This window comes from Tachyglossus aculeatus, chromosome X1 (genome assembly GCF_015852505.1).
Source record: "Tachyglossus aculeatus isolate mTacAcu1 chromosome X1, mTacAcu1.pri, whole genome shotgun sequence".
In the NCBI taxonomy this organism is placed as follows: Eukaryota; Metazoa; Chordata; class Mammalia; order Monotremata; family Tachyglossidae; genus Tachyglossus; species Tachyglossus aculeatus.
Genome location: NC_052101.1, coordinates 22,676,404 through 22,696,886, shown reverse-complemented (window position 1 = coordinate 22,696,886; position 20,483 = coordinate 22,676,404). Strand labels below are relative to the sequence as shown.

The window sequence follows — 20,483 nt, the reverse complement described above, 5'->3', positions numbered from 1 at the left end:
TAATCATAGATCAACTCTATTTGCAAGTCAAACTTAACTTTTGGTTGTTATGTTTTTCTTTACTCTATGTTCTACTTTGTCATTTTGGTTTGGTAAATCAAAAGAATGGCTTATCGTCTCCTTCAGATCTGTAAGGTCTTAATTTTGAGCTGGATGACTTCCAAATCAGTGGGCCTGGCCACTCTCTTTCTCTGCAATCTCATATTTCCTCTTGCCTCCATGACATTGTTACATGGGTGTGCTGCTCAACATGTTCCAAGCTGAACTCCTTATCTTCCCTCCCAAATCCTCTCCTTCTTCTAACTTTCCCATCACAGCAGCATGGTATAGTGGATTGAGCTTGGGCCTGGAAGTCAAGAGGTCATGGGTTTTAATCCCAGATCCACTACTTGTCTGCTCTGTGACCTTGGGCAATTCACTTCACTTCTCTGGGCCCCAGTTCCCTCATCTGTAAAATAGGGATTAAGACCGTGAGCCCCATGTGGGACATAGACTGTGTTCAACATGAATAGCTTGTATCTATCCCAGAGCCTCGCACATAGTTAGCACTTAGCAAATATCATAAAAACAGAACAAAACAGAAAGAATCCCAGAGCCTGGGAAGGGAGCTCCAAGGGCAAGCCCAGGAATCATTTAGCCCCTGCCAAAGCCCAGAGATTTCTCTCCCTCTCCCTGCCATCTGGTTCAGGAGCCTTCTGGGAGCTGTAAGTGCTGGTTCCTCTTGCTTCTGTGAGCTCCAGGGCTATGTCATGAGACCTTGTACCCCTCCTACCAACCCCTGGGGATGTTGTATGCTCTGGGGATGTACCTAAATGAACCAATTCCCCTTGCCTGTATAAGAGCTTCACTCTTCTCCCTAGGGCTCCAAGACCTGCTGGGGATTTTTGTACTTGAACTTAGAGCTTGTTGTGGGCAGGGAATGTGTCTGTTTGTATTATACTCTCCTAAGCACTTAGTACAGTGCTTTGCACAAAGTGCTCAATAAATATGATTGAATAAATGAATGAACTTTGCTCTGGGTTTGACTAGCGGTCTTCTGTGCCTCTGCCAGGTTCTAGAGCTGTCCCAGGAAGCCATATCCCTTGGCTTACAGATTTCCTCAAAGTCTTACCCCACTGACATGAAAAGTTGGCACTAAGGGATAAAATATAATAGTTTGAGACCACCTATGTTAATAGTGACTTGTACATTGGAACTTGTTTTATTTCATCAGAGAAAAACTCTTCTTCCTTTGTGTCCTACTTATTAAAATCCCATAACTTTTGCAATTTTTTAAGTTTGAATTCTAAGTGGAAAGGAGTCAGGATACCTTCTTAAAATGCTGTTTCTTCTACCAAGTTTACTTCCTTTTTAAGAGTTGCTTCAAGAAACTTCGTAGTTTCACTGTTTTTAATGATAAAAATTATTAATTGGCTCAGTATTCCTTTCTCAGTATCTTCTATTCCTGTGGTCATGGATTTACCAGTGCATTTCTTCTTTGCTCAACTCTGCCATAATGCTGGTTTCTACTGTGTGTTTTGGCTAGAATGTTAGGGAATTGAGACATGTTTTCTCAGACAGTGTGAGTGAGTTCAGCTGCAACACGCAGTGTCAGAAGAACAGTTGTGTGTAAGTGTGCATGCGTATGGTGTTGGCCACAGGTGGAGTATATAGCATAAATTTCCAAAAACACAGCTTCTGTGTGAGAACTAGATGTATTCAAATAAGTGCATGTAATCATTATAATCAGTTAGTCTTTGCACTAATAAACCATTTTAACCTAAGATAGCAGATAATTTTGTGTCTTTTTTTTTTTTACAGGTGGAAAGGTTAATTGGACTGAGAATTGGGGATTTTATACAATGTCTTGATCATTGGTTTTGAATGCTGAATTTGTGTTTTCTATTTCTAGCTTTAATTTGTCAGTTTTGTGAGTAGTTAGATCAAATAAGACTAAAGAGTTTGTTTTTTTTCTTTAAGAGTTTGGCCGAATTGGAAGTATTATGCAACCATCTCTATGAGGGGACTGATCTTGCACAACGGATGCAAGCTGAGAAAGTTCTCTTGGAACTTATTGGCAGCCCAGAATGTCTAAACAAGTGTCAACTTCTATTAGAGCAAGGAACAGTAAGTACTTGAAAGAGATGATTGACAAACAAAAAAAATGTTCCTTGAATTTTTTGTTGAGGGCATGGGTGCTAGTCATTTGCAATTACCACATGAGAAAATACTCCAGTTTTCCAGGTACTAATGAGCCCATTTTAAATAGCTACCATTGAAAAATCATATTTTGTTAAATCTCCTCAGTGCCCAATGGGGCATGCGCAGAAAAATGTTATTATGGTGGTGGTGGTGGTAGTGGTAATGTTATTTATTGAGCAGTGCATTAACGTAATACCACAGAATCAAGTGACACATTTCCTGCCTTCAAAGAGCTTGTGGTCTCTTTGGGGAAACAGGATATTGACAATATCCCAAGTGTTGAGTCTGGACATATGATCCTTTAGTCAGGCCCTGTATTCTGGTCGATTAAGCAGGGAAAAATGGAATTGTTTTAGTAATATTAATCTACTACAGTTTGCACAGTCCCATACTAAGTGCAGGTAATCCATGGATGATGATACTTAGACATGGTACCTGTTCCATAAAGGCCTCATGATCTAAAAGTAATGGGGTTAGAGGCAGGCCTGGCAACAGACACATTAAGGAAAGAAGAAAACCCAAAAAACAATAACAAGAGAGAGTGTCAGTGATAAATATTACAAGAGCAATAGTACATTGTAGCTAGAGGAATAGAGTTTCAGATTCCTCACAACTCAGTCCTAAAGTCACAGCAGACACCCCCACAGCCCTGGCCTTCCTCTCATTCTAGAAGTTGAGAAGGCCTCAGGCTAGTGGATATCCTTACCCTCCTGACTGGAGAAGGGTATGATGGGCTTCCCGATGATGTGAGGGTGAGTACTCCTTCTCTTTTAGCAGCAGGTCATGGTGGTCCAGTTTAAGGAGCTTAATTTAGATTGGGAGAAAAGCAAACAGTAATCTGCCTTCATTTGTTGTACTATTTATAAAAGTGGTGATTTACTTTTCTGTTTGCAGACATCCTATGCTCAACTCCTTGCAGCAACCTGCCTTTCAAAACTTGTCAGCAAAGTGACTCCTTTGCCTATTGAACAAAGGATAGACATCAGTAAGTAGATTATTGAGCTTTATATTAAAGTAGCATTAAATATATTTGACATCATCATTCACAAACCAAATGTTTTTCACCTTGTTTAAATTATTTTCTGTATATACCTTTTTCTAGATGAGTAGTTCTATAAATTGACATATATCCATATATACATATACAGATTATTTTCTGTATATACCTTTTTCTAGATGAGTAGTTCTATAAATTGACATATATCCATATATCCATATACAGATGAGGTAACTGAGGCACATAGAAGTTAAGTGATTTGCCCAAGGTCACACAGCAGACAAGTGGCAGAGCATGACCTCTGACTCCTAAACCCGTGTTCTTTCCATTAAGCCATGCTGAAGCCAGGAAAAAGAGGGCTTAATTGGGAAAGATTACTTGTAGAAGATGTGACCTTAAAAAGGCTTTGATAATAAGGCTTTGAAGGTGGTGAGAGTTCTGGTCCGGCATATATGGAGGGGGAGAGAATTCCAGGGTAGGAAACGGGGTTGGTGGCGAGATAGATGAGATTGGGCACAGTGAATAAAGTGGCTCTAGAGGATTGAATTGTGTGGACTGGGCTGTAGTAGGAGATCAGTGAGGTAGGGTGGGGGCAAGCTGATTGAATGCTTTAAAGCCAGTGGTAAGAAGTTTCTGTTTGATGGTCATAGGTTCAAATCCCTTCTCGGCCAATTGTCAGCTGTGTGACTTTGGGCAAGTCACTTAACTTCTCTGTGTCTCAGTTACCTCATCTGTAAAATGGGGATTAAGACAACCTGATCACCTTGTATCCTCCCCAGCGCTTAGAATAGTGCTTCGCACATAGTAAGCGCTTAACAAATGCCATCATTATTATTACTATTGTTATTATGCAGAGGCGCATGGACAGGCATTAGAGGTTCTTGAGGCGTGGGGAGACATAGTCTGAACTTTTTTAGGAAAAATGATCTGTGCAGCAGATTGAAGAATGAACTGGAGTGGGGAGAGAGAGGAGGTAGGAAGGTCAACATGGAAAAAGGTAAAGTCCCTAATCTCTGTTTAGGAAGACTACAGGGAGAAATTAGTCTATGGATTCAACAACCAAAAGCTGTAATAAAACAATACATCCATTGAATTATTTTCCCACATATGGTCCAGTTCTTGATCTTAAGAAAACATTATAAAGAAGGATCACTGAGTAAAACGCAATTGCTGAATCTTCAAAACAGATGAAGACTGTTGTTCAAGCAGTGGCCAGTTTTCTTTTATGAATTTCTTTATTAAGCTACTATGTCTTTAAAGGTTAGTTAAAAAATTTACTTTCACTTGTTGAGCCCTTGAAGTTAAATACAGTATTACAGTACAGTCAATTCATAATAATACCTGTTTTCACAACACATTTTATGTAGAAGTAGTGTGGCGTAGTGGAAAGAGCACAGGCTTGGGAGTCAGAGGTCGTGAATTCTAATTCCAGCTCCGCCACTTGTCAGCTATGTGACCTTGGGCAAGTGACTTAACTTCTCTGTGCCTCAGTCACCTCATCTGTAAAATGGGGCTGAAGACTGTGAGCCCCACATGGGACAACCTGATTACCTGGTATCTACCCCAGCGCTTAGAACAGTGCTTGGCACATAGTAAGCGCTTAGCAAATACCAACATTATAATGAAGCAGTGTGGCTCAGTGGAAAGAGCATAGGCTTGGGAGTCAGAGGTCGTGGGTTCTAATCCCGATTCCGCCACTTGTCAGCTGGGTGACTTTGGGCAAGTCACTTAACTTCTCTGTGGCTCAGTTAGTTACCTCATCTGTAAAATGGGGATGAAGACTGTGAGCCCCATGTGGGACAACCTGATGACCTTGTATCCCCACCAGCGCTTAGAACAGTGCTTGGTACATAGTAAGCACTTAACAAATGCTATTATTATTACTATTATTATTATGTAGATTTCTTTTGGAAATTAAAGGAACTGTGTTTCAACAGTGAGTATCTGGATACAACAAAACTGTAAAGGAGACAGCTGTTCTTATCATTCAAGGATCCCTTGCTATGAAGTGAGATTTCCTTAATGTAGGGCTCTTGAGGAATTAGAACTGACTGTACTCGTACTTTGACCTTCTGACTGACTTGAGGCTACTAAAGAGGACCTGGGTTTAAATCCCAACTCTGCCACTTGACTGTGTGACCTTGGGTAAGTCACTTAAATTATCTCTGCCTCAGTTACCTCATCTGTAAAATGGGGAGTAAGAATGTGAGTGCTTTGTGGGGCAGGGACTGTGTCCAAACTGATTACCTTGTATTTACCCCAGTGCTTAATACCATGCCTGGCACATAACAAGCACTTAGCAAATACCATAAAAAAATGCTCCAACTGCATGTAAGTGCTGTATGAAACATAAAACTAGATACAATGCCTGCCTAATAAATTTGAGAGGCTTCAGAGAGAGCAGAGCTATTGAATTTCCTTTTCCCAGAGTAAACCTGATGTACTCTTTGGGCAGACACGACAGAGGTGAATATGTGCATTATTTCTGTCTTTCATATTTAATGAGTGCTTTCCATATGCAGAACACTGTACTAAATGCTTGGGAGAGTGCAATATGACAGAGTTGGTTGATATATTCCCTGCCCACAATGAGCTTACAGTTTAGGAGACACTTCCTCTTTGCAGTCTCGCATTTCCTCATGCCTTCAAGACATCTTCTTGGGGGGTCCTGCCATCATATCAAACTTACTGTGTCCCAAACAGAACTCCGTATTTTTCCACCCAAACCTTGTCCTCCCCCTGACTTTCCCATCACTGTAGGCAGCACCATCATCCTTCCTGTCTCACAAACCCATAACCTTGCATTATCTTTGACTCCTCTCACTCAACCCACATATTCCATCTATCACTAGATCCTGTTGGTTCAACCTTCACAACGTGGCAAAAATCCTCTCCATCCAAATTGCTACCATGTTAATCCAAGCACTTATCCTATCCCACCTTGATTACTGCATCAGTCTTGCTGACCTCCCTGCCTCCTGTCTCTCCCCACTCCAGTCCATACTTCACTCTGCTGCCCAGATTATTTTTCTACAAAAATTTTTAGTCCATTTTTCTCCACTCCTCAAGAACCTCCAGTGCATCAAACAGAAACTCCTTACCATCTGATTTAAAGCACTCGATCACCTTTCCCTTTCTACCTCTCTTCCATACTTTCCTATTACAACCCAGCCCCCACATTTCACTCCTCTAATGCCAACCTACTCCTTGTAGCTCGATCTCATCCATCTCAGCTCCTACCTCTCCCCCATACCCTGCCTCTGGCCTGGAACACCCTCCCTTTTCAGATCTGACAAGCCTCATGGCTTAGTGGATAGAGCAGGGGCCTGAGAGCCAGTAGGACCTAGGTTCTAATCCCGGCTTCACCACATATCTGCTGTGTGACCTTGGGCAACTTACTTCACTTCTCTGGGCCTCAGTTACTTTATCCGTAAAATGGGAATTAAGACTGTGAGCCCCACGTGGGACGGAGACTGTGTACAACTTGACTGACTTGTATCTACCCCTGTGCTTAGAGCAATGCTTGGCACATAGTACCAAATTATTATTATTATTGTGACAGACAGTTACTCTCCCCACCTTCAAAGTCTTATTGAAGGCATGGCACATCTCCTCATAAAGGCCTTCCCTGACTAAACCCTCATTTCCTTTTCTTCCACTCCCATCTGGGTCACCCTGACTTGCTCCCTTTGTTCACCCAGCCGCACAGACTGTAGGCTTGTTGTGGGTGGGGAATGTGTCTGTTATATTGTTCTTTTGTACTCTCCCAACACTTAATATAGTGCTGTGCTCCCAGTAAGTGTTCAGTAAGTACAATTGACTGACTGACTAGCAGCACTTATGTACATAGCCGTAATTTATTTATTCATATTAGTGTCTGTTTCCCCCTCTAGACTGTAAACTTTTGTGAGCAGGGAATGTGTCTTTTTTGTGTTGTACTTCCCCAAGTGCTTAGTAGAGTGCTCAGCACACAGTAAGTGCTCAGTAAATATGCTTGATTAACTTGTTATTTTCTATTAATGTGCAGTGATATCTTGTTGCTGTATAGAGAGATTTACTCTTCAGGACTTCCGAGATACTTTTTTCAAGTAAAAGAAGTCAAATTAACTGAAGTAAATAAGCCAGATTCCTTTTTGGTGTAAGAAGTTACATACTTGATTTTCCTCTGAATATAAAAAAAATGAAATGTGATAGTGCAAGTACTGGAGAAACACATACACTCACACACATAGAAACTTTCAATTAGAAAACATGTGTTGCAGAATATTCTTTTTCTTTAATCCATAAATATGATTCCAGTATGTGAGGCTAAACCTGATGATAACCAAGATTATTTTCTCTACAGGGAATTACATTCTGAATTATGTAGCTTCGCAACCCAAGCTCGCACCCTTCGTCATACAAGCACTTGTTCAAGTAATTGCTAAAATCACCAAGTTAGGATGGTTTGAGGTTCAAAAAGATCAACTCATCTTCAGAGACATTATTACTGATGTGAAAAAGTTTTTGCAGGTAAGAAATAAATAATTTTAGTTTCTTAGGGATGCAAATTTTTTTTAATTTTAAGATGTAAGGTGTATTGACAGAACTGACAATACTGCATCTATTGTTTGATAGTTAATATATGATTTATGTTTTTTATTCTTTATAAAGAATAAACACGTCACATATCGGCAGGGCTGGAACTCTCAATTAAGTATGACTTTTCTTTGTAGAATTATTCAGTACCCCAGTTACCTCATCTGTAAAATATGGATTAAGACTGTGAGCCCCATGTGGGACATGAACTGTGTCCAACCAGAGTAACTTGAATGTTCCCCAGAGTGTAGAACAGGGTCTGGCACGTAGTAAGCACTTAACAAATATCACTGGAAAAAAAAACTTGGTACACCTGAGAATACAAGGTGATATGAAATACTGTTTGGTAATTTAACTGCCCTGCTTTCCATTCTCTAATATCGTTAAACACTCTGGTCTAATGACAGGTGTAGTGTTTCTTTCAGTGACCCTTGGTGAGATTTTGGTGAGTCCTCTCTATGGCCAGTGCCCAAGCTATTGATGAGTCCCACAGATTGATTTTATGAGAGTCTTTACCAGCAATGACATAATAGATGGGCGAGCAGATTTTTCCACTATGAACACAAATACAAGGGCCGGAAATTGTTCCCCTCCATGTAGGCATTACTGCATTTAGCCGCTTATCCATAAACAGTTGTGAAAACTCACATGTTTTTTCACCAAACTAACAAATCTTGGTTAGCGGGACTACACCTTAAGGGACATACTCAACAGTCCTTACTGCACACCTAAAAGAGTATTCTAGACAGAAGCAGGATGGCACAGTGGATAGAGCACAGGCCTGGGAGTCAGAAGGACATGGGTTCTAATCCTGTCTCTGCCACTTGTCTGCTGTGTGACCTTGGGTATGTCATTTCACTTCTCAGTGCCTCAGTTCCCTCATCTGTAAAATGGGGATGAAGACCCTGAGCCCTATGTGGAACAGGGGCTGTGTCCAAGCCGATTTGCTTGTATCTACCTCAGTTCTTAGTACAGTACCTGGCACATAATAAGCGCTTAACAAATACTATAATTATTATTATTATAGAAAATTGAACTTCGCTATTTTTAGAACTGGGTCAGTAATTCTGACCAACTAAATAGCACTTCGTTGGCAGTATGGTAGATTTGATCAGAAGAATCAGCTTGGACACAGAAGAGATATTTATTCATATGAAGCAATCAGTGGAGGGTGTTTTTGGGGTGGGTTTTTTTGTGTGTATATTTGTGCCAGGCACTGTACTAAGCTGAGCCCACTGTTGGGTAGGGACCGTCTCTATATGTTGCCAACTTGTACTTCCGAAGCGCTTAGTACAGTGCTCTGCAATAAATACTCAATAAATACGATTGAATGAATGAATAAGATACAAGCTAATCAGATTGGACACAGCCACGTACCACAAGGCGCTCACAGTTGTAATCCTCATTTTACAGATGAGGTCTCTGAGGCACAGAGAAGTTGAATGACTTGCCCAAGGTCACATAGTCAAATGGGAGATCCGGGATTAGAACCCAGGTCCTTATGACTCCCAGACCTATGCACCTTCTACTAGGCCATGCTGCTTCTCACATCTTAAGTGACTAGATTTGAAAAGGACTGCAAAAGATTCAGAATCCGCTTTTTAGTTTCTAATGCTTAGTCCCATCTTTCCCCCACAAAAAAATTATCAAGCATTAGAAAGTAAGTCTCTTCAAAATTCTACTCACATTATGTAACATTAGCAACTCTATGCTGAACACCTGTTTGCTGGATACATGACACTTTCTGCAGACTCATCTCTGTCTTGAGAATCTGGGCTTTGATTTCAACTGGAAACTTCTAGTAGGAGCTGTGTTATGCTGAAGTGTTTGAGGAAATTTGTATAAGCCATGCAACTGGTAACTCTGAAGTCAGAGCCCAACCTTTGAAAAATGGCGAGAATGACCAGTAAAGACTTTCTTTACATCTTTCATTAAAACAGCCGGTTTAAGTACATTTTTACTGTTAGCAATTACTCGCATGAATGTATCGTAATTGGGTTTTACATTTATTCATATGATGCTAGTGTAAATTTGAAATGGGTATCTTATAAATAATTCAAATTTTAAATACAGGTTTTTGCTTCTCGAGGAATTTTCTTGATTAAATTGAAAATTGATTAAATTAAAAATATCGTAGGAGCCGTGAAACTTTATACTTCTCTGATAGCTATGCATTTACCTAATATTTCTCCCTGAGAACCAAGCTGCCTTGATTTTAGGTGCAAAGTAAATACATGTGAAAGAACTAATAAATAATGTTAAGACTGTTTTAAAATGATCAGGTTTGAAATTAGATCAAGGGATCTGAATTAATTTGCCAAACTATTTATTAATTATTTATTGGATTCGTTGGATGTAACTACTCACAGTAGCCTCCATGCACATCTACAGAATTAAAAAGAAAAATGTTTGCTCATTTCTATACATAATTTTGTGGAAAACATTATCCGGTATTTTCCCTAGTGAAATGTGTAATAGTTAATTTCCTGTATTATGGCCCTCAATACCTATATTTCTAAATGAATGTTATGCTACAGTGTGTAATATTTCTAAATATCTACTCCTTTTACACATTTATGTGTATTTAACACATGCTCCTAATAGAAATGCTAAGAATGTGTTCTATTATAACTGCAAGTGACAATTTATTTTCTTTATAGGGTACTGTGGAACATTACATAATAGGAGTGATGATCCTTTCAGAATTGACTCAGGAAATGAATCTGGTATGCTTTTCCTTCTATTGCAAATTTGAAACCTCTTTAATTATAATTTATCTTTGTTGATGGTAGCACATGACTACCATCCCATTTTGTTGAGTTTTGTAGTGAACACAAGTACATATTATTCAAGTCACATACCTGGTTTCTGTATGGCAGTCTGTTTCAGTCTTGAGATAATTAAACATCAGAGGTGCATTACTCTTATTGAAAGACATCCACAAAGACATCTAGGTGCTAATGTACCGAACATAGACAGGGTCCTTGCTTTGCAATTATCTCTGAAATGGTACCCTTTTGCTTATGAAGATGACTGGGTTACTTTCATAAGAAACAAATCACCATGCTATGTTTTTCTTTTTAAGATAAAAAGGGAAAGGTTTTGGTCTGTTTACTCTCAGCAAAGCTCAACTAGCAGGACATATCAAAGAAAAGCCCACTTAGAACCTTGCCACTTGCTGTCACAGTTTTGCACTCTGCAATGGTGGTTTTGAAATGTTACTTGGCACAGTGGCCCTTTCACAGGATAGCAGCTGAGCATGCAGTCACCTGCTCCTATTTATTTCTGTTGCTGCTGTAGTAATAATAATCACAACAAAAGCAAAAGCAGGATCTCTATCTAAATAGACAATTTGGTAACGAAAGAGAGGTTAGCAACTGTCATGATCATGACTGTTTGCCTCCCAGAAACAGTTCTGGGTAACAGTGTAACCTATGAGCACCCAATGTAGCCTTGCTTTCCTTGAGGGCCAAAAAACTTTATATTGTTATATTATGTAAATGGACTCAGCCATGAACTCAGCCATGAAAGCCTTATGTTTTTGTCAATGTCGAAAACTGGTAATGAGCCCACCTCTGCCATGGGCAACTCTGATAGTGTAACAGGGAAGTTGTTAAGAAAGGAGCAGCTTCCTTCTGCAGTCTTCATTTGAAGTCTGAGGACCCTAAATTATTTGCCCTCTTTGATTCCTCACAGCAAAGTAACTATTAGATGCACTGAACGGTTGTGGCAGTGACAGCCATATTCTTATCAGAATTATTTCCAAGAGGAGCCTGCTTCTCATCTTCACATCCCACCTCTTTGCCTAGAGAAGCAACATGGCTTAGAGGAAAGAGCAGGTGCTTGGGAATCAGAGGATGTGGGTTGTAATCCCAGCTCTGCCACTTGTCTGTTGTGTGACCTTGGGCAAGCCACTTAACTTCTCTGTGCCTCAGTTACCTCATCTGTAAAATGGGGATTAAGACTGTGAGCCCCAGGTGGGACAACCTGATTACCTTGACTCTACCCCAGCTCTTAGAACAGTGCTTGGCACATAGTAAGTGCTTAACAAATACCATAATTATTATTGTTATAATTACCCTCAAAAAGGTACTGAGCCCTCTTAGGGGTATTCCGGGTTTTTTCATCTCCACCCCTACATACTTAAACATACTGGAGTGTCCTTCCATTCCCCACATAGTATAGGGTGCCTGGTCGAGAATTTGGGGAAGCATTGTGGCCGAGGGATAGAGCATGGGCCCGGGAGTCAGAAGGACCTGGTTGTAATCCCAGCTCTGCCACTTGTCTGCTGTGTGACCTTGGGCAAGTCACTTAACTTCTTTCTGCATCAGCTCCCTCATCTGTAAAATGGGGATTAAGACTGTGAGCCTCATGTGGGACAGGAACTGTGTCCACCTTGATTAGCCTGAGTCTACCCCAGTGCTCAATACAGTGCTTGGTACAAAATAATAATAGCAATAATAATTGTGGTATTTGTTAAGCACTTACTATATGCCATTCACTGTACTAAGCACTAGAGTGGATACAAGCAAATTGAGTTCAACACAGTCCATGTCCCATGTGGGGCTCGGTGTCTCAATCCCCATTTTACAGATGAGGTAACAGGCACAGAGAAGTGAAGTGATTTGCCCAAGGCCACACAGCCAACAAAAAGTGGAGCTGGGATTAGAATCCATGACCTTCTGACTCCTGGGCCTGTGCTCTATCCACTATGCCATGCTGCTTTCCCACTTAACAAATACCATAAAAAAAATTGCTGTTGGGATTGTTCAATCAATCAGTCAATAAATCAATCAGTCGTATTTATTGAGCACTTACTGTGTGCAGAGCACTGTACTAAGCACTTGGGAAGTACAAGTTGGCAACATATTGAGACAGTCCCTACCCAACAGTGGGCTCACAGTCTAGAATGGGGAGACAGAGAACAAAACCAAACATATTAACAAAATGAAATAAATAGATTAACAAAATAAAATAGAATCAGACTTTCACTCTCTCAAATTATAATTTTGGGAATGTCTAAATCAGTCTGATAAGATTTCCTAACATTAAGTACATTTTTCACTAATAGTCTCTAAAGTTGACATTGACATGACAAAGTTTACTTCATATATTTTCACAGGGGCTTTGTGAAAGAGGATGCTGAAGTCTTATTCCAGTATATAATAGGATAACATTATTAATATGAGTATTTGTATTGTTGCCTCTTGGGTGTATTATCGGGTAATAATTTTTTCTTCATAGCGGTTTTAAATAAGTGAAAAAATATGGTGGTATGAATGTTAATACTGGTTGTCAATGAATTCTGAAAGTATTTTGATTAGGAGGACTAAAAGGAGATAAGTGGTTATAATGAAGATGTGTTCCTAATCTTACTAAGATTACCCTAGTTGCTAAAATAAAGGAATAATAATAGTGCTTTAAATTAAAAGAAAACACCTTTCTGTAGGAGAACTCTTTAATGGTATTTGTTAAGTGCTTACTATGTTCCAGGCACTGTTCTAAATGCTGGAGTAATTATACATTACTCAGGTTGGACATAGTCCATGTCCCACATGGGGCTCACAGTCTCAATTCCCATTTTACAGATGAAGTAACTGAGGCACAGAGAAGTTAAATGACTTGCCCATGGGCACACAGCAGACAAGTGCTGGAGCTGGAATTAGAACCTAGGTCCTTCTAATTTCCAAGCCTGTGCTCTACCCATTAGGCCATGCTGCTTCTCATCATTATCTTTATGTAAGCTTGTGGGCAGGGAACATGTCTGCTAACTCTGTTGTAATGTACTCTCTGAGTGCTTGGTAAAGTGTGCCGTACATAATAAGCATTCAATAAATACTCTTAGCTGATATGATCCCTTTGAAGAAGATGAGGGTAGGTACCATTACCATTCCCAAATTGCAGCTGAGCATCTGACATTCAGCAAGGTTAACTGTTTTTGCCCCAGGCCAGCCATTTAGTTGATGGTGGTGGGCACAGACACTCCTCACTAACTGTCCAGAACTCTGTCTGTACTTTATAGGAGGGGTGGCCAAACCGTGTCACCGAAGCTTCAAGCATGTCTTCACCTGCTCTGCACCTCGTGCGTTAGTGTTGGTTTTCAACCTGGTGGCAGCAGTAGACTGCACTGAGCTGAATTTCCTGGCCCCACCCCTGCCTTGGCTAGACAGCCCTTCACCACCCCGGGAAAGCCTGCCCTCTGCCACTCGCCATTCATCTGTGGCTTTTGGCATGCTACATTTTTGGTTTCTGGCATTCAGTTCATGAGTTTTGGCCACCCTTTCGGTCAGTCAATCAGTCAGTGGTGTTTATTGAGCGCTTACTGTGTGTCAAGCACTGTTCTAAGCACTGGGGTGATCAGGGTAATCGGGTTGTCCTATGCGGGGCTCACAGTCTTAATCCCCATTTTACAGATGAGGAAACTGAGGCACAGAGAAGTTAAGTGACTTGCCCAAGGTCACAGAGCAGACAAGTACTGAAGGCTTGGGAGAGTACTATACTATAGAATTAGCAGACAGCTTCCCTGCCTATGCCGAGTTTACAGCCTAGGGGAGGAGACAGACATTAATATAAATAAATAAGTAATTTACAATATATAATTTAAAGATAACTACATCTGTGCTGTGGGGTTAGGGATTGGGTGAAGAGCAAATGTCCAAAGGCACAGATCCAAGTGCATAGGTGATGCAGAAGGGAGAGCAAGCTGGGAAAAAAGGAGCTTAATTGGGGAAGGTTTCTTGGAGGAGAGGTGACCTTAATAATGTTTTGAAGGTGGGGATAGTGGTGGTCTGGCATACATTAAGGGGGAGGAGTGCCAGTCTAAGGAAAGGGGTAAGTAGTGAGATAGATGAGATCAGGGCACAGTGAGTAAGCTGGCATTAGAAGAGCAGGAGTGTGAGGGCTGGTCTGCAGTAGGCGATCAGCGAGGTGAAGTTGGTTGGGACCAGCTGATTGAGTGCTTTAAAGGCAGTGGTTAGAAGTATCTATTGGTGGAGCCATTGGAGGGTCTTGTGCAGTGGGGACATATGAACTGTTTTTGTTGAAAAATGATCCATGCAGCAGAGTGAAGTATGGACTGGAGTGGGGAAAGACAAGAAGCCAGGGGGTCAAAAAGGAGGTAGATACAGTAGTCAAGTCGGGGTGCTTGGGTCAGCATGGTAGCAGTTTGGATAGAGAGGAAAGGGAGGATTTTAGCAACGTTTTGAAGATAGAACCTACAGGATTTGATAACAGATTGAATCTCTGGGTAGAATGAGAGAGATGATTAGAGAGCAATGCCAGGTTTACAGGATTGTGAGACAGGGAGGATAGTGATATAGTCTACAGTGATAGGAAAGACAAGGGAACTTTTCTTATAGTGTACCAAGATCCCTCTAGACTGTAAGCTCATTGTGGATGTGTCTACCAACTCTGTTGTACTCTCCCAAGCACTTTGTACAGTACTCAGCACACAGTAAGCCCTCAATAAATTCTGTTGATGATGATAATGATGTCTTCATGAATCACATACATCATTTGGGGGAGAACCTTCGTGCCCTTCTTCCAGTTTAATTTTGATTACATAAATTGCATGCATTCCTTTTTTTATTTAATTGTCCTCTAAACAACATTTTCTTTAGGTTGATTATTCTAGACCTTCAGCAAAACATCGGAAAATAGCTACTTCATTCCGAGACACCTCTTTAAAGGATGTTCTGGTGCTGGCTTGCTCTCTGCTGAAAGAAGTAAGATATTTAATGCAACTTTTCACACAACACTCTGAGTGTTGTAGAAATTTTTTCTCCTAAATTCTGTTCCTATGAAAAATCTGAATTTTTCTGTTCTGCCTTCCTGAAGTTGCTGTGACTAAAGTTGACTTTATTTTAGATAGAAAGCTTTTTAATATGTCCAGACAGTTAACAATTGTAACCCAAGTAATGGGAGATATGCATAGCATAGATAAGGGCAATTCAAAGATAATACAGATAAAATGTCCTCATAGTTAAACCTGTAGAAGTGAGGAGATGACAGAGTGGAAGTCAATTAATAGTATGTATTAAGCACCTACTGTATGCAGAACATTGTGTGAAGTTCTTGGGAGAGTAAAAAAGAAGGCGATACTATCCCTGCCCACACATATCTTACAATTTATTGTGGGAAAAAGAAAAATAATAATAATAATAAGTACTCAAATGAACAAATATGTAAAACTTTATGTACAAAATTGCAATGAGAGGTAATGAGTGCAAAAGTGCTAAAGTGATTCGTAAGTTCTGAGATGACAATAGGGACATGGAGAGAAGAAAAATTAGGGAAAGCCTCCTGGAGGAGGTGGAATGTTAGAAGGTTTTTGAAGATGGGCGGGAGCTGTGGTCCATCAGATTTAAAGGGAAATGGAGTCCCAGGTAGGAAGTCTGGAGTGAGCCAGCAATCTGAGAGTTGAGAGTCGAGAACAAAGCACAAGAAGGTGAGCTTGGGAGGAAACAGAAATATAAGCTGGAGTGAAGTAGGAGAAGACAGTGGATTGGTAAAATGGAGTGCCTTAAGGGTAACAATCAGGCATTTCTGTTTGAGGTAAAGCTGAATGAGTTTTCTTAACCACACGAAGTTTGAGTATTGTGCTTCTTCTAGCCCCTCTTTTGTCTATGCCACTAGCCAGAATGACCCTATTCAGGTCCAAGCCTACATCTGTAGAGAAACCCTTCGTAAAATGTCTCCAGTGGATGCCTGTTCTCACCAAAAAGTTCTTAGCATTGGCTTCTAGGCTTTCTGCTAACTTCCTCCACCTTATTGGCTCCCTCCACAGATTGCTCACTGGCTTGGAATCTTTGCTCCTCCCAAGCTCACTTAACTACCTGCTCTTAACTTTCCCACCTTCAACTCTTTGCTCATGGTGTTCTCCCTGCCTGGAACTTCCTCCCGGTACAAGTCTGTTATGCCACAGTCATACCCATTGTCAAAATCCACTGAAATTCCACCTCCTCCAAGAAGCTTTCCCTCATGAATTTTCGACATCCCCAAGTCCCCTCAACTCAGCAGTAACTTTGAGCTTTTGTGTTCATTAAATGCATCAATCAGTGATTTTTATTGAGCATTTACAGTGGGCAGAGCACTGCACTACGTAAGAAGAAAGAAAGAAAAAATGGTATTTGTTAAGCATTTTCCTCTGCCGCTAACCTCCTCACAGTGCCTCCTTCTCGCCTGTCCCGCCGTCGACCCCCGGCCCACATCCTCCCCCGGGCCTGCAATGCCCTCCCTCCGCACATCCACCAAGCTAGCTCTCTTCCTCCCTTCAAAGCCCTACTGAGTGCTCACCTCCTCCAGGAGGCCTTCCCAGACTGAGCCCCCTCCTTCCTCTCCCCTTCCTCCCTCTCCCCCTCCCCATCCCCCCCACCTTACCTCCTTCCCCTCCCACAGCACCTATATATGTTTGTACATATTTATTACTCTATTTTACTTGTACGTATTTACTATTCTATTTATTTTATTTTGTTAATATGTTTTGTTTTGCTGTCTGTCTCCCCCGTCTAGACAGTGAGCCCGCTATTGGGTAGGGACTGTCTCTATGTTTGCCAACTTGTACTTCCCAAGCACTTAGTACGTTGCTGTGCACACAGTATGCGCTCAATAAATACTGTTGAATGAATGAATGAATGAATACTATGTGCCAAGCACTGTTCTAAGTGCTGGGGAAGATGCAAGGTCATCAGATTGTCCCAAATAGGGCTCACAGTCTTAATCCTCATTTTACAGATGAGGACACTGAGGAATAGAAGTTAAGCAGCTTGCCCAGGGTCACCCAGCAGCCAAGTGGCAGATCAGTGATTAGGACCCACATCCTCCGACTCCCAAGACTGTGCTCTTTCCACTTAACCATGCTGCTTCCCATACTTAGGAGTGCTTAGGAGGATAATAATAATAATAATAATAATAATGATATTTGTTAAGCGCTTGCTATGTGCCAAGCACTGTTCTAAGCACTGGGGTAGATACAAGATAATCAGGTTGTCCCACATGGGCTCACAGTCTTAATCCCCCTTTTACAGATGAGGGAACTGAGACCCAGAGAAGTCAAGTGACTTGCCCAAAGTCACACAGCTGACAAGTGGCAGAATCGGGATTAGAATCCACGACCTCTGACTCCCACGCCCGGGCTCTTTCCACCAAGACACTCTGGGAACAATGCACCAGCATTGGTAGAAACGTTCACTGCCCAAAGTGATTTTATACATTCGATTTATTCATCTTTTCCATTCTACTAATTATTTGTGACACTACCTATTGTAGCCTTGTTCTTCCTCCTTCCCCTACTCTTTATAAATAATGTGTTTTGGCTTGCCTTCTGACATATTATGAGCCCCTTGAAGGCATCGGATCTTATTTTTGTATTCATTGTATTCTCTCAAGTGTTTTGCATGATTCTCAGAAAATACCATAGGTTGATAGTGGTATTAATAATAATTGTGATATTCGGTAAGCTCTTACTTTGTGTCAAGTATTGTATTACGCGCTGAGGTAAATACAAGATAATCAGGTCAGACACCGTCCAATCTAAATAGGAGGGAGAACTGGTTTTGAATCCCCATTCTGCAGATGAGGAAATGGAGGCTCAGACAAATTATTTGCCTGAAGTCTTACACAGCACTTGAGTGGCAGAGCCTGGATTAGAATCCAGGTTCTTTGATTCCCAGACCCATGCTATTTCCACTAAATCACACTGCTCCTAGTATTTTGATGTCTGTACTGTTTAGAGAATTTTGGATTGTTGGTGGTCAGAAAAGTTGTTCATTTATTTTTGACCTATTTGCTAATGTTAATAGGGATTCTTACAAAAACCTCTCCCACACATTGCTTCTCTTTTAATTGCTGGGCCTATCTGTTCATATTTATGTTGATTGTATGGCTGATGTATGTTTGCGTTTATCGTCCCAATTAAACTGTGATTAAACTGTAATGAGGTCAAGAATCACGACTATTCTTGTGCCATGTATCCCAGGTACCTAGTATACAGTGCTGGGCACCTTGTGGTGAACAGTTATTTACTGACTGACTTAGAAGGCAAATAAAAGGCAGAGGAGCTAGGGGAATTATGATATAGACAACAAATTTAATAGTAATCATTTTTTTATTTATACCATAAGAACATACACTCTGCTCGATCAGGTTGGAGGTGTCTAGCAAGCCCAGTATTCTGTCTCTGTTAGTGGCACCAAAGATTTCTTGGAGATGCAGTGCTAGTTGTCCTCATAAATCCTCTTGATTAAGGATATACCTTCTAATGCATCTATCTTGTCCCTCGTTTAGTTCAGCACAGGCCTTTCATCAGTGACTTATATATCAAAACTCTTAAAGTTACTCAATATTATCCGCCTACAGAATTTCAAGGAATAGCTGTTTCCGTATAATTTTCACCCAGTACATGAAGAAATCTTTTCTTTTCTCATTACCCCTGCACCTCAGTCTTCATTAGGTATTGAGGGATTTGGGGAACAATATATTCTGGGTTTGCCTCATCCTAATAGTTCAGAGTTTTGTTAGCTTCTCTCACATATACTCTCAACGGTTCCCCTTCCTAATTGTAGAGTCACACTGTACTTGTTCAGAAGGTACTCCATTCCCTCTGGTCATTTAAGTTGCTCTACTGGCCATAATTACCATGCATGCTGTAATTAGAAAACTGTCTTTTGAATGAATAAGGTACTGTGCATGTCCTTTGCAATTGTTAGGCATTGATTTAATGTAATATTAAAAAAAATAATCATTTCTATTCTTTTATAAGATAAAATAATTTTGCTTAAATATTTCATAAACAGTTTTAAGCAAATCACTGAATCATCATGAAATGTTCTTTTAGGTGTTAGAAAAACCTTTAAATCTTCAGGACCAATGCCAGCAAAGTCTGGTAATGCATCTCTTGAAACTTGTCCTCAATTGTCTTAATTTTGACTTCATTGGAAGCTCAGCAGATGAGTCTGCAGATGATCTTTGCACTGTGCAGATACCAACAACCTGGAGAACAAGTAAGAAGGATTGCTACTTACTAGTTGATCATTCATATAGCTGATATTACGTATTGATTTGCTGCCCAGAGGAGGCTTTGAAAATATGGTCACCAGTTGTGAATACTGCACTTTTGCTTTATTCAGAATTGGATGTTGCTCTCTCTTGAATCTTAAAATGAGATGGTATTCATGTCTGGCAACAACCAGTACTACGTTCTTCACTGTGAGCATATAAAGCTTATCCTTTACTGGGCTAAGTCATTTGCCACTTGCAGAACTAGTTGCTGTTTTCAAATCTTGTATGCTTTTTTTTTTATCTTCTTAAAGCATCTGGTTAAGGAATGCAATTCCTTTCTTGATTGCAGCCCACCAGGCCTGAATGTAGACTGTGCAGTACCACATTGTGTGGGACTGGGCTTTACTCTGCCTTTGAAAGTTTTCCCTGCTTGTGAATGTCCCATTTCATTTCAACCTTCCAGAACTTGCTTACATAGTCTGCAATCTCTGGCACACTTCATATGTCCCACCTAGTGAAAGTGTATTGCTGTCAGTATTGCTTCACTCCTGAAAGCTGATCGATTGATTTTTTTCAAGTCCTCATTGTTGGTGAGCCCATCTTGGAATTCGATGTTGAGTACGGTTCACAGATAACACTGATGAAGTTGCTGGAGAAAAAGGGTACACCTTCTCTGGTAGATACAGTTTTATCTGTCACCCAGAAATTCGACATGAGCACAGCTTTGTAA

The 20,483-nt window shown here is 40.6% G+C and overlaps 1 protein-coding gene across 2 annotated transcripts in view; it reads left to right on the top strand.

The window, feature by feature from the left end:
* Positions 1-20,483, top strand: part of RANBP17 (RAN binding protein 17) — a 254,874-nt gene that overhangs the window by 7,863 nt on the left and 226,528 nt on the right. For both annotated transcript variants that reach the window (XM_038772453.1, XM_038772454.1), the window contains exons 2-7: positions 1,960-2,106; positions 3,076-3,166; positions 7,524-7,690; positions 10,417-10,482; positions 15,376-15,480; positions 19,590-19,755. In XM_038772453.1, coding sequence (XP_038628381.1) covers positions 1,960-2,106; positions 3,076-3,166; positions 7,524-7,690; positions 10,417-10,482; positions 15,376-15,480; positions 19,590-19,755 — 742 coding nt within the window. The remainder of the gene's footprint in view (positions 1-1,959; positions 2,107-3,075; positions 3,167-7,523; positions 7,691-10,416; positions 10,483-15,375; positions 15,481-19,589; positions 19,756-20,483) is intronic.